At 36.2% G+C, this 18716-nt stretch overlaps 1 protein-coding gene across 3 annotated transcripts in view; it reads right to left on the bottom strand.

The window, feature by feature from the left end:
- Nucleotides 1-16799, bottom strand: part of ZNF326 (zinc finger protein 326) — a 36645-nt gene extending 19846 nt beyond the window's left edge. The window contains exons 1-6 of one of the 3 annotated variants that reach the window (XM_015569717.1): nt 16717-16799; nt 10550-10585; nt 10343-10454; nt 7797-8202; nt 5300-5498; nt 2028-2151 (exon numbers count right to left, since the gene is read on the bottom strand). In XM_015569717.1, coding sequence (XP_015425203.1) covers nt 2028-2151; nt 5300-5498; nt 7797-8202; nt 10343-10454; nt 10550-10583 — 875 coding nt within the window. In that variant the 5' untranslated portion in view covers nt 10584-10585; nt 16717-16799. The remainder of the gene's footprint in view (nt 1-2027; nt 2152-5299; nt 5499-7796; nt 8203-10342; nt 10455-10549; nt 10586-16716) is intronic. The other 2 variants (XM_015569718.1, XM_006772591.2) reach the window with 2 other exon arrangements.
- Nucleotides 16800-18716: the final 1917 nt, after the last annotated feature.

Genomic DNA, 18716 nt, shown 5'->3' on the forward strand with positions numbered 1-18716 from the left:
CCCTAGCATATAGTACCTGGGCAAATTTCAGAAGGAAAAAGATAAATATCAATACTGTCTTTTTAACGAAACTTCCTAGTAGTCTATCTTTCCCCTATGCATAACTTTACATCTTGCATATATATAGGGTGGGGCAAAATAGGTTACAGTTGTGAGTACATGAAACAATTTATCCTTGTATTATTATTCACAAATTATGGTATTATTTTCCATATGAACAACTGTAAACCTACTTTTGCCCCACCCTGTATTTTTCTATTGTGCCTACATTTTCTGCATATTGTTTCAGGCTTTATAACCAAAGGCATAAGAGCCAAGAAGGGATGTATCTAACCTTATATATGATGGGTCACACTCTATTACTATTTAAATGTTTTGGAGCTATTATAAATAATTATTATTATAAATAATGCTGTAATGGGCATATTTTCAGGTTAGACTCTTCTACATTTTTAGGTTATTTTCTTGGAGAGATAAAAAGTATAAAAAATTCAAGACATTTCTAAAAACTAATAAACTGCTTCCCAGTAGTTATATTATATAGTCACCAGAAAATTCTGTCTTTTGACTGTATCCCAGTTAATCAATATTTTTTCCTCCTAGCTAATACACTGCTATGCTATTATTTAAATTTTCAGTTTATTTGCCCTAGAATTATTACATAGCTGTTGTTCTTTCACCAAATTATGTATTGGGCATCTTGTTTCCTTATTTTTTTAAAAATTCTGGTTCGGTGATATTTATCTAACTTAAACATTAATCATTTTTCATGTTTATAATATTTTCCAAGTCTGTTTGCTTTCCTTTTAAGTTTTCAATTTATATGTAAACAAATCTGGTCATTATTCCCTTTGTAGAGGATCTAAAATATTTTTCTTGTTATTGTTCAAGTAATTCCCCTTTCATTTGCAGTTATCTTATTATACACTAGAGGCCCGGTGCACGAAATTCATGAATTCGTGCGGGGGTGGGGGGGCTGTCCCTCAGCCCAGCCTCCTGCACACTCTCCAATCCGGGACCCCTCAGGGGATGTCCAACTGCCGGTTTAGGCTGGATCCGATCCGGCCTAAACCAGCAGTTGGGCATCCCTCTCGCAATCCATGACCGCTGCCACCTAACCACTTGCCTGCCTGCCTACCTGCCTGATGGCCCCTACCACCTCTGACTGCCTGCCTGATCGCCTAGCTGCTCCCTGGGAGCCTGATCGCCCCCTAACTGCCCTCCCCTGCCAGCCTGATCGCCCCTAACCACCTCTGCCTCAGCCCCTGCCACCTTGGCACTATCCAGAAGGATGTCCAGAAGATGTCCGGTCTAATTAGCATATTACCCTTTTATTAGTATAGATTACATTCTTCCATATAACACATCTGCTTACAAGCTAGTAATTCAGTTACACTGATTACCTTTTTCTAGTACAGCTTTCTGTTTCAGTATCTAGAAAAGCTAGTATCTACTCATTTACTATTATTTTTGTAAAATTTAGTTTTCCTATCCAAGAGTATCACTATGGCCTTGTCCAGGTGGCTCAGTTGGTTAGAGCATCATTCCATACACCAAAAGGTTGTGGGTTCAATTCCAGTCAGGGCATGTACAGGAGGCAGCCAATTGATGGTTCTTCTTCTTTCTCTCCCTCTCTCTGAATTCCTTCCTCTCTCTCTCTAAAATCAATAAACATATACTTGGGTAGGGAAAAAAATATATATGTGTATGTATATATATATATATCACTATGTCTCCATATAGTAAAATCTCAAAGACTGTGGTTTTCCTCATATTATGACATATATTTCTTATTAAGAGTACTGTATTTCTGAACATTATGAAACAATTATCATTATTGAATAGGACTTTTTCCCTATATTTCTAAGTGGTAATTGTATATAAATATCAAAAGTCAAAAACATTCCTATATATCTTTGATCAAAACTTTTCATTTGATGCTCAGGAATTGTTTGCATTCCAATTAATTGCCCTTTCTAGAAAATGGTTTTATAATGAGCCCAATTTTCTGACTACTAAGCACAAACCTGTATCCATCTCCATATTTCTCACTGTTTTTTTCCCTTCTGCGCCTTTGTTTCTCTCGCCGAGCCTCAATTCGCCGCTTTTCTTCTTCTTCTTCATTTTTTGGATCAATTTTTGCTAGGATATCAGACAAAAGTATTAAGACTATAGATTTCCATTCTCCCTTTCCAGTCCCAGTTTATAAAGTACAGACATACAAAGTTTACTTTGTGATAGAAGATTAAATTGAATTCACCAAAAAAAAAAAAAATCAGAGTTCAAGATTACCCAGTATATAATCATCATGAATTTTGTCATATTTACTTTTCATCTATGGGAGTCTTTGCTATATACTTTTCTTATATTTTTTCCTCTTAATCTGTTTATTTTTCCTTATTCTCATTTTAAGCAATAAAATCACTATCATCTAAAACAGCAATTTTTAAGTGGTGTGCCACAAGAATTTTTAAAACATGCAATACCTGACTATTTAGTCAGAGGCACTGACTTCTTTTTCCTTTGTCAAATTTAAAACATGACAACAAACAACACAACAATAGCCATCTGGCGTGTATGAATCAAAATTATACCTATTTTTTGGTCAGAGCAGCAAAAATATATATTTTGGATATGCTGCTGAATTTTAGTAATTACTTTATGTGTGCCATGAGCTGAAAATCGCTGCCTTAAGTAAATCACTCCCTTCATCTTTCCACTAGTTATGGGCATTTAATCCTCTTGAACAACCAGCTTTACCTTGAGTCCTCTGGCTTTTTGGAGGGCAGTTGTGGGCGATCAGGCTGGCAGGGGAGCAGTTAGGGGCAATCAGGCTTGCAGGCAGAAGCAGTTAGGGGCAATCAGGTAGGCGAGCGGTTAGGAGCCAGCAGTCCCGGATTATGAAAGGAATATCCCAGATTGGAGAGGGTACAGGCCGGGCTGAGGGACAACCACCACCACCCCCACCCCCCAACCCCCTTCCTGTGCACGAATTTCGTGCACCTGACCTCTAGTAAAGTAATAAAATACCTGGTACAAAATTTACCATTTTAACCATTTCCAAGTGAACAATTCAGTGACAGTAAATATAGCACAATGTTATGCAACCATCATCACTGCTTAGTTTCAAATTTTTTTATCACCCAAAATGGTCACTCATAACTTTCACTTTCCCCAACCCCTTAATAACTACTAATCCGCTCTCTGTCTCCATAGATTTCTCTGTTCTGGATATTTCACATAAATAGAATCATATAATATGTGGCTTTTTTGTCTGGATTCTTTTATTTAGCATAGTGTTTTCAAGGTTCATTCACGTATTGTACCATATATCTGTACCTACTTTCTTTTTAATAGCTGAATAACATTCCATTGTGTGGACAGATCACATTTTCTTTCATCCATTCATTTGTTAATTAACAACTGCATTGTTTCCACCTTTTGGCTACTATGAATAATGCTGCTATGAAAATTTATGTACAAGCTTTTGTTTGAATACTTCTCTTCAATTCTTTGAGGTATAAACCCAGGAGTAGAATTGCTGGGTGACATGGTCAGTCTATATTTATTCATTCAAAGAACTATCAAAATGTTTCCCACAGCAGCTGCACCATTTTATAGTCCCAAAAGTAATATGTGAGGGTCCCAATTTTTCCACTCCTTGCCAACACTTTGTTTTTATTATGTCCATCAACTTCACATGGTGGGTAGTGGTATCTCACTGTGAGCAACTTCTTTCATATAATACATTTAACTTTAGACTTAAAAAAACTAATCTGCCCTTAAAGTTTTCCTTTTATGTATTGTTTTCCTTTTAGATTGTTTTTAAAAATACCTAATATAAAATCATGAATACCCAGGGATTCATAAACTTGACAGCAAACAAATATTTAGGCAGCATTTGCTATGTATACAGTGGAATGTTTCAAAATTATATAAAATCAACACCTTAAAACTCAATATCTAGATTACTTTTCATCATTTTATAAGAGCTTAAATGTATATCCTTATTAATCAACCATTTCCATATTCCCATTGGATTTCACTAAAACTCTCTACGGAAAATCTACAAGTATATAACCTCAAACTAGAAGTAATTGGGTTTCCCTTTCATATGCTAAAGCTATGATATACTAGTATATTGTACCTCCAGCAAAATGACTGAATATGGTTCCTTCTACTGCTTTTCAACAAATCATATAGCCTATACTACAAGACCTCTTATTCCTCAATATTTTGCATACTTTTCAAAATGCCTACCTCATGCCTAACAATAAAAGGATGAACTGGGTATGGAATTTTGGCTTCATTCTTAGCTATACTACACTATTATCAAATATTGTTAAAAAAAGGGGGAGAGAGGAGCATCCTGGACAGTGTTGTTCAGTGGTTAGAGTATTGGCCCATGCACCAAAGGGTTGAAGGTTTGATCCCCAGTCAAGGGTGTGTACCTGGATTGCAGGTTTGAGCCTAGCACTTGTCAGGGTTCATACAGGAGGCAACTGATCGGTATGCCTCATAACTCTCTCTCTCTCCCTCTTTCTCTTCTTCCCTTCCACTCTCTCTAAAAATCAATGGAAAATATATTCTCCGGTGAGGATTAACCACAACCCAAAAAAAGTCATTATGTCCAGAAGATTAAAAGCAAATTACTTTTCTAGAAGTATAGATTTTCCTGGTACGTACGACCATGAAACATTTCTTCCCTTAGTCCTCATAAAGAGCATTCTATGTAATATAACATAACACTTCCTCAACAATACCTCAAACAATAAACACAGTAACACCCAGCAGCTTGACTCAAAATCATGTGTGAGGCCATTTTAAAAATATAAATATTCTGACTCCACCCTAAACCAGGATTTAGGGAAGAGGGATAGATCAGGGCATGTGAACCTAAAAAGTATCTTGTGCCCTGGCCAGTGTGGCTCAGTTGGTTAAGCGTCGCCCAGTGCACTGAAAGGGCACTGACTGGTTCGATTCCCAGTTGGGGTGCATGTGGGATGCAACCAATCAATGTTTCTCTCTCACATTGATGTTTCTCTCTCTCCTCCTTTCCTCTCTCTCTAAAATCAATAAAAACATTTTTTAAAAGAAATAAAGTATAAAAATTTTAAAAATAAATAAACAGTATCTTGATTAATTTTGATGTTCATTACTAATAACTGCACTAGGGGTTTCACAAACCTAACCGCTATAATTACAATGCAGCTTGTCTATATAAACATGAAAAATTATCTACAAGCACTGAATTAAAAAAGGTAAAAAGTATCCACAGCAATTGTATTTTCTTACTTACTAGGTGATTTGCTGAGGCTTATCTTCTCCACAGGTTTTGCTAGCTTGGGTTTCTTGATGAAGGTTCCACTGGGCTTATTAAATTGTTGCATCATTTTTCTCTTTATTCCTCTTGTAGCAGCAACTGTCACATTGGCGGATTTATTTTGATAGTCAACAACAATTCCAGGTCTATGAATGCTTCCAAAATCACTCATATGCTGCAAATTTGTGAAATCAAGAAATATTAGCATAATATCCAAAGATAAAGAATGAATTCATACAAAATTTACGTTTTCTATCTAGTAATTTTTACCTAGAAATTCCTAGAATGTAACTAAAATTTACATGTCCACTCTTAATAAACACATTGGAAAACTTTGTAAATTATTACATGAACTCGAATCCAGTCAATTAGTATTTTTATTTCCAGTAGAACAAATATGTATATTAGCTATTTTTATTTTTACAATTCAAAATTAGTTGAGATCATAAACAACATATGTGCCTGTCAAAATATTACCACTTGTACAACTCTCTGACAACTCCTCTTCAGAGTTCCTAATTGATATTTTCCCATGAAAAGACCTTAAAAGAAATCTTTACTTTACTAAAGCCTGGCTTAAAACTAAGAAACACAAAGACCATATTTGAAGTTTGAAGTTGGAAGTAAAAAAGATCCAGAAATCACTTATGATTTCTCCCTGTTGAAAAAGGGAATGAGAAGGCGAGATGGAACATTAGTATGAAATAGGAGAGTTAAAGCATAACCATGCATCAACTTCCAAGACACACTTCAGATAAAGAATTACATCTGACGTTCCATTCACATTCTTACCTAGAGAAACATATTCTGACCCAGAAGCCTGAGAAGCAAAAGTTTACAGACGAAGAGTCATGCAACCAAGCGACTCTGTGTCCCTTCCTCTTTTAGTCATTAACAAAATCCACTACACCAAGAGGTCACATGTCCAAAGGAATTTGTTCTTCTAACCTTACTTTTATAAGATAAAGAATGAGGAGTAATCTGAAGAGAAGGATCCAATGGGAATTGTACAAGTGAAGATTAAAAAAGAAAACCCTATTGGTTCATCTACTTCATTAACAGGAGGAAAGAAAGAAAAGTCCATTCAGACTAGAATGGTGAATACAAAGTACAGGAATACCTGTTTTTCTATGGTGAAAACAAAATTGATATTTGAAGTCTCATTAAGAAAAAAGTCATTTGCCTATAAAGTAATAATACAGCATGGAAAATGCTAGGTGTTTTCAAATTTTACCCCAACTATTTTCATTTAACCTACAATCATAAAGTATGGTGGAATAGCAACATATTGCTCACATTTATATATTATGCTTAGGATACCTATCTAACCTAGTGGACTGGAATAAATTAGTGTTTCCAGGCAATGTATACAGTCATACCAGAAAAAATCTTGATTAGTTATCCATTAAAGGTGCAATGCATTTTACATAGGAGTTAACTGTTATAAATGCAAAATTTCTAAAAAAAAAAGTATGACACACTACACTGATGTAGCAAAAGCTAGTAAACAGTCAAAATGTGTGCCCTACTACATTTTTTATCAGAAGTACTTCCCTCTGCAAAGAGAATATTAAGAGCCACTGACTCAAAAAATAAAAAATAAAAACATTTCTTAGATTATAGCAAAAACACAGTATTCTTTATATGACCAAACTAAATAATAACTCCATAATCTCCATACACTTACTAGGTAAAATTTCATGTTAGTCAAGTTCCCTAAGAACATAGGCATAATCTGAAATTAAACACTTGAAGACTACCATATCTGCTCATTTAAGCAAGAATTTACAAAATATTACTTCCTAAGAAGGAGCCATAAACATATACAGGTAGGAAATTATTTTTCAATATTAAAACCGATGACAGAGAAAGTATTATACCCAGCAATAGGACATACGTTAAGAGTGAATTAGCAAAATTATACTGACCACAAATCTTTCTACAACCTATTTTACATAGCAACTTCTTCACCATGTAAACAAAGCTAAGCTACCCTCAACTATCACCAACTTTTGATCTCTTATGTTTAATGTGAAATATGGAGCTTTGAAGAAATATAGTAGCAAAGTATAAACATTTTATCATACATTGCACCTTTAACCTACTCAAAAAACTCCAAAAGGGTTGTTACCTTTTACAATAATCCAAGAACTGTCCCACTAGCAAAACTGCTGGTGTTTACAAGGAAAAATGCAACTCCTTTTAACCCCTTTTAGACCAAATCTAACGTCCTCACCTTTTTAATAAAGGGAGATTTGGCAAAACTTTATGAACAATCATCTCACACTGTCACTTATTTTCTGAGGTGCTGGAGAAAGTTTTACAGACAACCTAAAAATTATGCTTATGACTCAGCTTTTGCTTCAGAATACACTGGGATGAACAGTGTTTATTCTAGTTGAAAACCACGGTCTTGAAAGGGTTTAAAAGAGTGACTAGTGAAAAGAATCTGAAAAGATTCTGTTGTACTTACTCCTCGGCCTCGGCCTCTGCCTGTTGATGGTCCTCCAAAAGCATCATAGTTTCTGCTTCCAAACGTACTTTCAGGATAAGCAGGCGTTCCTCTCCCCCGAGAGCCTACAGGTGCAGGCTTCATATGGGGTGAAGAAAAACTGCTGTAGGAAGAGTAATTCTCTCTTCCTCTGTCCTCCATAAACCCAGGCCTCAATTTTGAACGGGAGTAAGGTGCTTCCCAGCTAGACCCGCCCTGGTTTCTACCTCCGAAAGAGTCAAGGCTATTCCGGTAGGAGCTCTCAAATCGACCACCATAACTACCTCCGAAGCGGCTTTGTTCGGGTTCATTAAAACCATAGCCAGATCTGTATAGATCTCGCCCACCCAGAGAAGACCTGGAGTCGTAAGACTCATAAGGTCCAAACCTGGAAAAATTGCACAGTGAGGGAAAAAACAAAAGTAAGCTTACTAATGTTAGACAATTCAAAAGACAAATTATCAGATGACATTTATCAACTAAAATTCATTTATACCATACTGGTTTGCACAGTTCTACTTTTGTTCACGCTTGATTAGGGCTGGGCAATTCAACATGAGACCAGATAGAAAGCTACCTGAGTCAATTTTTAAATATGAATTGAGTTAAGTAAAGCTTAGCTTAAAAATCTGCTTTTTAGCAGCTTTTCTATTTTATTAAAAATAAAAGATTTATCTGTAATTATTTTAGCCCAGCCCTAGTCTTAGAAAAAGTCATTTGCTAAATTTCACAAACTACTCAAACTTTCTTTAAATCCATCCTCAATATTGGAAAAAAAAAAACAAAATATTTACAGTATTTTGGCTTTCAATAGGGACACAATTTGAAGACTACACAGATGCAGGCTATTATGACACAGATGAGATCCTTTTGCACCCTCAATAATCTATATCACAAAACTGCTTCATTATATTTATAGTAGTTCAAATTTGGAGAAAAATCTCTGGTTATAAAATTTGACAATCTGCCAAACTTTGGCTAAGGTCAATAATCAATCCTCAGTCACTTTTCACTTATAGACTAGTAAATCTAACAAATCTAGAAGGATAAGCACATAAAATAGGACATAAAAGTAAATGACCACCAGCATATACCCTCTGCATATAAATTTTCAAGTCAAATGAGAAAGAATACATTTTATAACATCATCAATTATTTGAAAAATTATTTCCTGGTAGGAAATTATCACATAAAACTATGCTAAAAAAAAGGAGCACACAATCTCAAGGTTTTAATAGAATCAACACAAGAAATGAATCATCTTACTTCTCACAAATCCAAAGTATGCTTGACACTTTACAACACAATTTTATAAAGTCCCACAATTACAAGAGATAAACATAACATCTACATAATTTATACGCATTACATTTACAATGTAACAAGGCAATAATTGATATATTAAAACATTTAAATACTGTATTTACAGATAACTGTATTTACAGATAACTAAATAAATAGAAGGTACTATTTACTTCTAAATCCTAGTAACCATATAAAAAGTATTCCCCTTTCCAACTACATTTTTCAAAGCATCTATCTTATAAGCAAAATTGTCATCAACTGTTTATTTTCTTGAACATAACAGTTCCTCTACTATCAACCATAGTGGCACACTTGAAACAGAAAGAAGAAAGTAAGCAAGATTCAGTACATCCTTAAGGAATCTGGATCCTTCAATTTATGAAGGACGATAGTTTTAAATGTTCTCTAACTAGTTTTACTATTTGGTAGGAATCTTTGTGTCTCAAAAAGTAAACTCCCTTTATCTGAAATAAGATCAACTTTAAAGCCTATAGTAGCTCAACTAGGTTTATGCTTTCCACAGTATCAACAGCAAAATATAAATACATTCTGAACTCTAGTGCATTAAAATAAGCAAAAGGTATAGTATTCGTGGCTTTAATACAATGCTCCTAGCCTAGAGCACAAGTGGTTTTGGTTTCAGTAGTACCTGCCAATAAGTACCCTAGATATGATATAAAGAACTTTTTACTATTATAATATACTCTTACAACTTACTTTAGAGTTAAATTTAGAGTTAAAAGAATAGCTATCTTAAATGTTTCTTAGAAATTGAACATGGCTAGGCTAGTTCAGTTAAACCCATTCTAGTCAAAGACTGTTTTGCTGCTTTTAACAGCACCCCACATTAGTAAAGATTTTTTTTAAATCATTAAGAAAAAGCTTCCTATATAATATTTCAAGTAACATTTTACACCAATTATTCAGGACATTCTGATTAAGAATTAAAAGTAAAAGAAATATTCACTGCTAAAAACAGAAAAATCTTTAATGATTCATGTATTGAAATGGTAATAGTTATCTGAGGTTCTTAAAAAAATGTCTGCCAGTGATTTTGAGATAATTTTTATAACCATTAGTTAACACCTTCAAACATTTAAGGTGATTATTCAGTATCAAATAGTGAAGTTCAAGTATCATAACGTGCCTAAGGAATTCTTAAATTAAAATATCCAGAATCTTATAATCTTCTAATTATTTGGCTAAGTGATTAAGCAATTTACCTGCTACCCCCACCACCACCACTGTGATTGTCCATGCCATATGACTGGTTTAGGTAGGAGTCCATGGATCTTTGACCCCCATAGGATCCATGGCCATAGTCACGATCCATCCCTATAAAGGGTTTAAAAAGAAAAAAATTAAATGATGCTCACCTTTACTGGCACCCAAAAGAAGAATTTTTAGATAAATATCCTTGAATGCCAGACCTCCATAAGATCCAGGGCCATAATCTCGATCCATTCCTAAAAGAATCAATAACAAAGGGTTGGTAAAATATACCATTCTATTCAGGAATCTCTGCATAAGACACAAGATATTCATATTAATCATCTGAGAAAATAGTTCATCAATAACATTTAAGCCACAGTCACACTAGACAATGAAAAAAAACACAGAGATGACAATTTACTGAAAATTCAGATTTCCTATAGAAACCTAATGTTTCAAAGAAAAACCGCAACTAAAAACTTCTATATTAGAATTCCTTTCAATTTAACCAATATTTATTTGACTAGAGTACTCCTATAAGGCCTGGTATTAGCTACTACAGAGTATATAATTAGTAATTAAAAATTACAAGAAAACTCAGCATTTAATGTCGAAAGAGAAAATTTTTGTTGTAAATATATTTTTCTTCATCAATCTGTTCTCTAAATGTCTAAAAAACCCAGAAGCAACCATATTTTCAATTAGCCAAATTTCAATTACTTCATATGGTAATTGAACTAGCTATTTTTAAAAAGTAAAAATCAGTGGGGCCAATTTGTGGTACTGGGCCTGTAAATAATGATTCAATGAATATTTAATTCCTCAAATACTTTGAATAAGGGAATGTGAATTCTAGTAATGCACACACTAAAAAAATGTCTAATACATACAGTAAGAGCACTAAATATACCTTATTACACTGCAATTTTACCTCTATTTCAGTCTCCAACATAAAAAATAAATAAAACAGATAATAAAATGAATTTATTATAAAAATGAAAAAATTTAAAAACCATTTAGAATGTTTCTTATAAATTTTATGCACTAATAAATGCAATAGTATACACAAATTTTATGCAAAATACAAAGCAAATACCTTAATTTATATTTTTTAAACATTAAATACATTTTAATTACAATCATTTAAATATTTCCGTTCCTAACAACAATAATAATGTCGACAGCAAAACTTTACAAAAATACTACTTGAAATCTTGCAACTTTAAATCTGGAAGTGAACTAAATGATCAAATTCCATCTTCTTGTTTTATAGATTAGAAACTGAAGTCCAAAGACATGAAATAATTTCCCCAAGTCCCATAAGTATCTACCCCTCTAGCTTCGTGCTGTTGCTTCTGAAAGAAACACTCTCCTCTACTACCCCAAGTATCTGTTTGTTGACATCTTTTAAAGTCCATTTCAAATACCAATCCTATTGATATAGCCTCAGCTGATTATCATCTTTCTTCTGAATATCTACAAGTCTGTAGCTCTTATCTCATGCTCATTATACTCTACCTTATATTCTATTTGTGACCTCATCTTAAATGTACACTAGTCTTTTACAGGGTCTGACTTTTAGTAATTTTTTATATACTCTTGAGCAATAGTTCTCAAGAAATAGTGTTGACCACTGGAGGTTGCCAAGACCCTTTCAGAGGTCCACAAGGTTAAACTATTTTCATAAATAATACTAAGACATTATTTGCCTTCTGAGCAGGGTTGACATTTGCACTAAAAAATGCAAAAGCAGTGATGGGTAAAACTGCTGGTCTTGTAGCATATAAATCAAGGCAGTGGCACCGAACTGTATTAAGAATTGCTGTATTCTTCAATACTGCACACTTATAGTAAAAATAATAAAATAAAAATGCCACCTACACTTAAGAATGTCCCTGATGAAGCACTAGAATGATTAGTTTTATTAAATCACTAGAGGCCCGGTGCATGAAATTCGTGGACTGGAGGAGGGGTATCCCTCAGCCCAGCCTGCACCCTCTCCAATATGACATCCCTCTCATAATCCGGGACTGCTGGCTCCCAACCGTTCACCTACCTGCCTGCCTGATTGCCCCCTAACCACTCCCCTGCCAGCTTGATCACCCCCTAACCACTCCCTACTGGCCTGATCGACGCCTAACTGCTCCCCTACTGGCCTGATCCCCCCCAACTGCTTTCCCCTGACGGCCTGATCACCCTCAATTTCTCTACCCTTTTGGACTGAGTGCCCCCAACTGCCCTCCCCTGCTGTAACTCACCTCTCCCTGGTGGCCCAGTCACCCCTAACTACCCTCCCCTGCAGGCCCGATCGCCCCTAACTGCCCTCCCCGGCAGGCAGGCCTGGTCCCCCGAACTGCCCTCCCCTGCAGGCAGGCCTGGTCCCCCTAACTGCCCTCCCCTGCAGGCCCGATCGCCCCTAACTGCCCTCCCCGGCAGGCAGGCCTGGTCCCCCGAACTGCCCTCCCCTGCAGGCAGGCCTGGTCCCCCCTCCAACTGCCCTCCCCTGCAGGCCTGGTCCCTCCCCAACAACCCTCCCCTGCCGGCCATCTTGTGACCACATGGGGGCAGCCATCTTGTGCAAAGGTATGACAGTCAATTTGCATATTACCTCTTTATTATATAGGATTATAGAGGATGATATTCTGTGTAGTAAAATGGGAAGTATGCATAGTACCTAAAGCAGTTTTGCTACATATCAAAGTCCCACAGTTCTCTCCAGGAAAAGACATTCTGTGAATGTTTTGTGAGCTGAATTAATCACATTTTACAAGGAATATTATTTAAGGAATACCTTTCTTACTAGAGAGAAAGACTGACATTCAAAAACTGGCTTTTGGTGAGGTCATTTGGCAGGAATTTTCTCAAAAATGAACAAAGTAAAACTGTCACTTCAGGGAAAGTAAGTGAAAATATTTGTTGCCAATGATAAAATTCAAGCAAAAATTAAAATTTTATAAAACTTTACCTACCACCTTGAGTTTGACAGCTTCTCAATATTTAAAGGTTTTTCTGATAAAAACTGGTAGCAGTATTAATGACTTTTTTATATTGTACAATAAAATCTGTCAATATATATTCGGAAAATCTGAATAACTTAGTAAACCAATATTTTCCCAATCTAATCCCGATATTACAGGATCATAGTAAAAAAATCCAGCAAGAGTGCAAGACATACCAATAAATTTCAATGTAATAGAGTACAAAAAGTTAATCAATATACAAAATGTATTGACGTATTTTACATTTTTATACCACAATTTCAAGTTGGGTGTGCAATTTACATTTATAGCACAATATAATTCATACTATCCACATTGCAAGTACTCAATAGTCACTCACACATGGCCATATTAGACAACATAGTTCTAGACTAATAGTCAATTGTTTATCTTTAGAGTTGGTGAGCATACAATGATTTTATGCTCATACATCATATATACAGGATAATTTTGAGATTAAGTTTTCAAAATAAAATCCTCTTCTCTAAGGCTTCATCTTATATAATAAAACCCTAATATGCAAATAAACCGGACAGCGGAATGACGGGTCGCTATGATGCACACTGACCACCAGGGGGCAGACGCTAAATGCAGGAGCTGCCCCCTGGTGGTCAGTGCACTCCCACAGCCAATCTCCCATGGTCCCTCCCCCTGGCTGGCCAACCTCCTGAAGTCTCTCCCCCAGGCTGGCCAACCCCCTGTAGTCCCTCCCCCTGACCAGCCACCCATATCGGCCCCGATGAGGGTGGGGGGGCAGCCAGCCAACCTCCCGCGGTCCCCCCCCCAAACTGGCCAACCTCTCACGGTCCCTCCCCCTGATTGGCCAATGGGGTGGGGGCTGGACAGCCAACCTCTCGCAGCACCCCCGCCCCCCGAATAGGCTCCGATAGCTGGCCAGGCCAAGGGACCCCATCCATGCACGAATTCGTATACCAGGCCTCTAGTATTAAAAATAACCTTAGAGTTAGGTTCAGTCAGGTGCACAAAACAAAAATCTTTATTTTACTATTTGTGCTAGTTTCTATTTGGAGTTAGCAGAGACTGCCTTTAGTTTTTTGACTCTGTGTTTTTATTTCATAAGGATAAGAAGTCATAACTTACTAATATTTATTGAACACTCACCTTGTGCCAGGTACTGCAGAATACCCAAAACTTAACAGAACTACTTTTATATAGCAATGACCTTGCTTTATTGTTCATAGTACTGTTACTATTCAGTTAATTAAAATGAAAGAGGCAATATCTTTATATTATATATAATTAGTGTGATTATAGAGATAGTCCCTGCATTATTTTCTCTCTAGCAACTGTCATCTTACATATATTACTTCTTTACCATGTTTATTGTCCATTTCATCTTACTAGACTATAAACTCCACAAGGGCAGGAGTATTGGTCCATTTTTTTCACTGCTAGTATATTGTCAGCTCCTTGAACAATAACTGATACACAGCATTTACTCCAAAAACACTGAATGAAATCAAACTGTATCTTTGAAATTGATGTCTTCATTTACAAAATGTAGACAACCCAGACCTCAAAGTAATCTTTAATCAGAGTTACATTCCAAAATCATTCAGAGTATTTTTTTCATAAAATACACAGCCAAGGACCACTTGCCCTAGAGTTAAGATTCAAGAGGACTAGGGTATGACCTGAACAGATATACGTGGAAAGAGCTCCCCAGGGGAGTCTAACGATCACCCTCAAATAAGAACTGCTGTTGGAGCTAAAATTTAAAAAATAAAAGTACTAACATCAGTGATAGAAATTTCTAAAGCTCTTTTTATAACACTGTATATCAAGAAAATAAAATGTCTGGCCCTGCATTTCAAAATCCTGTATTTAGACATTAAATCCAACTCTCTAATAATCTTACTAGAAATCATGGCCTTCTATCCTTCCAAATCACTTTCTTCAGTAAAAACACTAGTCCTACTCACTTCAGTTTAAAATCCCGGATTCATTTTTTATTCATGCCTCTCAATTTTCTAGACATTACTAGTCAGGCTGCAAGCTCTGCTAATTTTCTCTAGAAATGTCTTAATTTTTTTTCTTAATATTTTTTAAATTACTATTTTTACTTCCCAAGTTCAAGATCGTAAAATTCTTATACCTAAATTTATGAAATGGTTTTCTAGATAATTTTCCAATTTTCAGTCTAACCTACATATGGATGCAAATTAAACAATTATAAGTAATACTACAAGAATGAACTTTTGCATACTCACAACTATAAACCTTCTTTTGCCAATCCTGTACATTGAATACTTCCTATATATTAAGCCTTATTAGGCCACATCAAACCCAAAGTTTCTCTAAATTCTTAGAGATGATAAATTAAAATTAACTGGACTGTAATTATCCCCATAAAATGGAATCATTTCTTTATTTAGTAGTACATTTGCTTGTTTTATTTTGTGAATCTATTATATTTTGTACAACAATTGAATTTAGCATTTCTCTGCAATCAGAATTTTAATTCCATTACCTTCGTGCAATGCTTTTTAAAATATATTTGATTTGTGACCTGGCCGGTGTGGCTCAGTTGGCTGAGCATCATCCTGTGCACCGAAAGGCTGCCGGTTCAATTCAAGGTCAGGGTACATGCCTGGGTTACAGGCTCAAACCCCAGTCAGGGTGTGTGCAGGAAGCAACTAATGGATGTTTCTCTCTCACATTGATGTTGCTCTCTCTCACTCTCCCTTCCTCTCTCTCTAAAATCAATAAAAAACATATTTTTTAATCTCTTTAATTTGTTCCATGTTCTTTTTTGTGTGGTATCATCCTGCTTAATAACTATCAAAATGACATCCAATTGTATTCTGCATACCTCTCTAGATTTTACCTAACTATGTAGTCACAACACCAACATCATGCTTATGTTAATAAGTTATCAGGCATCTTAAACACTAACAGCTCCTTAAACACTAACATATTTGAATATATTAAAGAAAATGACCTCAAAAAACAAGGTCAAATAGAAGCAATACAGAACCAGGCCAATAATCCATGTAATATACACTACTCAATACCAAAGCCTCTAATTCAACAAAAATATCTCAGCCAGTTTCTTGTAACTTATCACTCAAAATGCAGTCAGAGCCTTTTGAAATAAATTAAAGCAATCATTATTCAAAAAAAAAAAAAAAAGTCAAGCTAATATGAATAGCCCTAACTTTTCCTGATCCCAAATTCCCTAATTCAAATACTAACTATAGTAGGACAACATTAATCCTAAGAAGTGATATATCAAGAGGCAAAAAAAAAACACCAATTAAAAAAAGGTAGAACTGGCTTTTTACATTAGTACTTTATGTGCATGAAGAGAGAAACTGAAATGTATCCCCTAGCATATTTAACAGCAAATGAAAATGGATACTCACCATTAAAACCCTGATAAGTATTCCTGCAAGCAGAGTGTGTGTAATCTATGAAGACATATCAACAGAAAGAAATTAGTGCAATATTAGCAAAAAGTCTTACATTATAAACCCATCTATTTAAAAGAAACACTTTTTTTAAATGTCATTAACTTAATTATCTGCAAAAATGGGGTATAATTATTAATATTTCATATGGGAAAACATATTATCTCTTTCTCTGCATTATCTCGCCAAATAGGTTTATCATCCAAAGTATGGTAATGTAAAAATTAGTTTATAACACCTAATATATAAAAACAGCCAAAAGATAGGATGCAGTTCTGATTTATGCAGAGTAACAAAAGGGCAGGCAGATAAATTATGTATCAAATAATGCAAACACAAGGACATATGAGAATTGATTCTATGAAGTGTATAATTTTTCAAATATTTCTTTTATCATTTAATTTGCTCTCTAAAGATTTCGGAATCTTATTTGAAAAATGCACACGTGAGCACACTATTATCTATCCAGGATGTGACATAACCCAAAATGATATTGGTAGTTTCCCTGTCAAGACTAATTTAGCAACTGCTAAATCCTTTAGTTAATTTTACTAATAAATACTGAAATGGTCACGTGGGTGCAATAGAAACCAGGTACACTACAAGGGATTGGATTCAGTTAGACTGTCAGTCAAATACCATCCCCTAAATATAGTGATGGTGTGACTCCAGGGCACGAGAGAGGGAACGTTCTCACTGACACTATTTAGAACTGTAGGTACACGGTAATCATAAAGAGCAAATACAGTTTTATTCCTGTTTTTCAATTCTCTACAGAAAATGAATTCCCTTATGCGGGGAGGGGACCACTCTCATTGTTTCCCAACCCTCCACCTTAGTAGCTTCTGCTGCACCTTGGGTGTTGGCAGTCACCCAACTCGGACATGAAAACATACTACATTTTTAAATTTAATTCCCAACTCTGGCACTTCAACTACTCATTGTTCAAAAGTTATCTCTATCAAAATGAGTCAAAGTCCACCTCAAACAAAAACACCAGTGTGTTCATAGGTGACCTTTCTACTACAAAGTAACTTACAAGTCCACAAAAGGGTGATACCCGTCCTCTTTCATATCAATTTGGCAGAACACTTTGTGGCATGATATCAAAGATCAAAAGATCATTTATGAAGACTCAAATGCTGAGATCACACCACATTCAATATTAACGATACTTTTTTTTTTGGCTTGGGTTGCAGTGGTTCTCAACCTTCCTCATGCCGCGACCCTTTAATACAGTTCCTCATGTTGTGGTGACCCCCAATTTCATTGTTACAAATTGAACATAATTAAAGCATAGTGAATTAACCACAAAAACAATATGTAATTATATGTGTTTTCCGATGGTCTTAAGCAACCCCTGTGAAAGGGTCGTTCGACCCCCAAAGGGGTCGCGACCCACAGGTTGAGAACCACTGGGTGAGAGGCTTACAACTAGTTGCTAGCGAGCTGGTTTTCTTTAGAAATAAAATGCCCGGTTCCTCGGGAGGAAACCCAGCTGAATCACTCGGGCCCCCTCTCACGACTCCCTCGTGCTGTCACTACACATTCATTTTGTCTTGGCACCATTTCCTATCAGAGTTGGGCAAGATTCAAAGACGGGGCGAAGGCCCCCTCACGTTACTCTGGGAGGGTGTGACCATGGCGTCGGGGAGCGGAGGGAGGGACGGCGGGAAGGGGCTGCCAGGATTCGGCTCATGGAAGCCCGAACCGCAACCCCGGCGGCAGCGGCCGGGTCCGGATCGGAAGGGCACGGAGCGCTGCGCCGGAATCCCAGCTTCCGCGCCCTCCGCACGCAGCCCGGGGAGACGCGCATTTAAAAATTCCTCCCCGTGCCGGGAAGATGTCTACCTATACGTGCCGCCTGGAGACGCCCTTAAACTCGTCTCGAACTAAGACAGCCAGGGCTCTCGCTGCGGGCAAGCCTCTGAAAACTGTACCTGGGGCTGAGCATT

Source organism: Myotis davidii, unplaced genomic scaffold, assembly GCF_000327345.1.
Source record: "Myotis davidii unplaced genomic scaffold, ASM32734v1 scaffold1146, whole genome shotgun sequence".
NCBI classification, from domain to species: Eukaryota; Metazoa; Chordata; class Mammalia; order Chiroptera; family Vespertilionidae; genus Myotis; species Myotis davidii.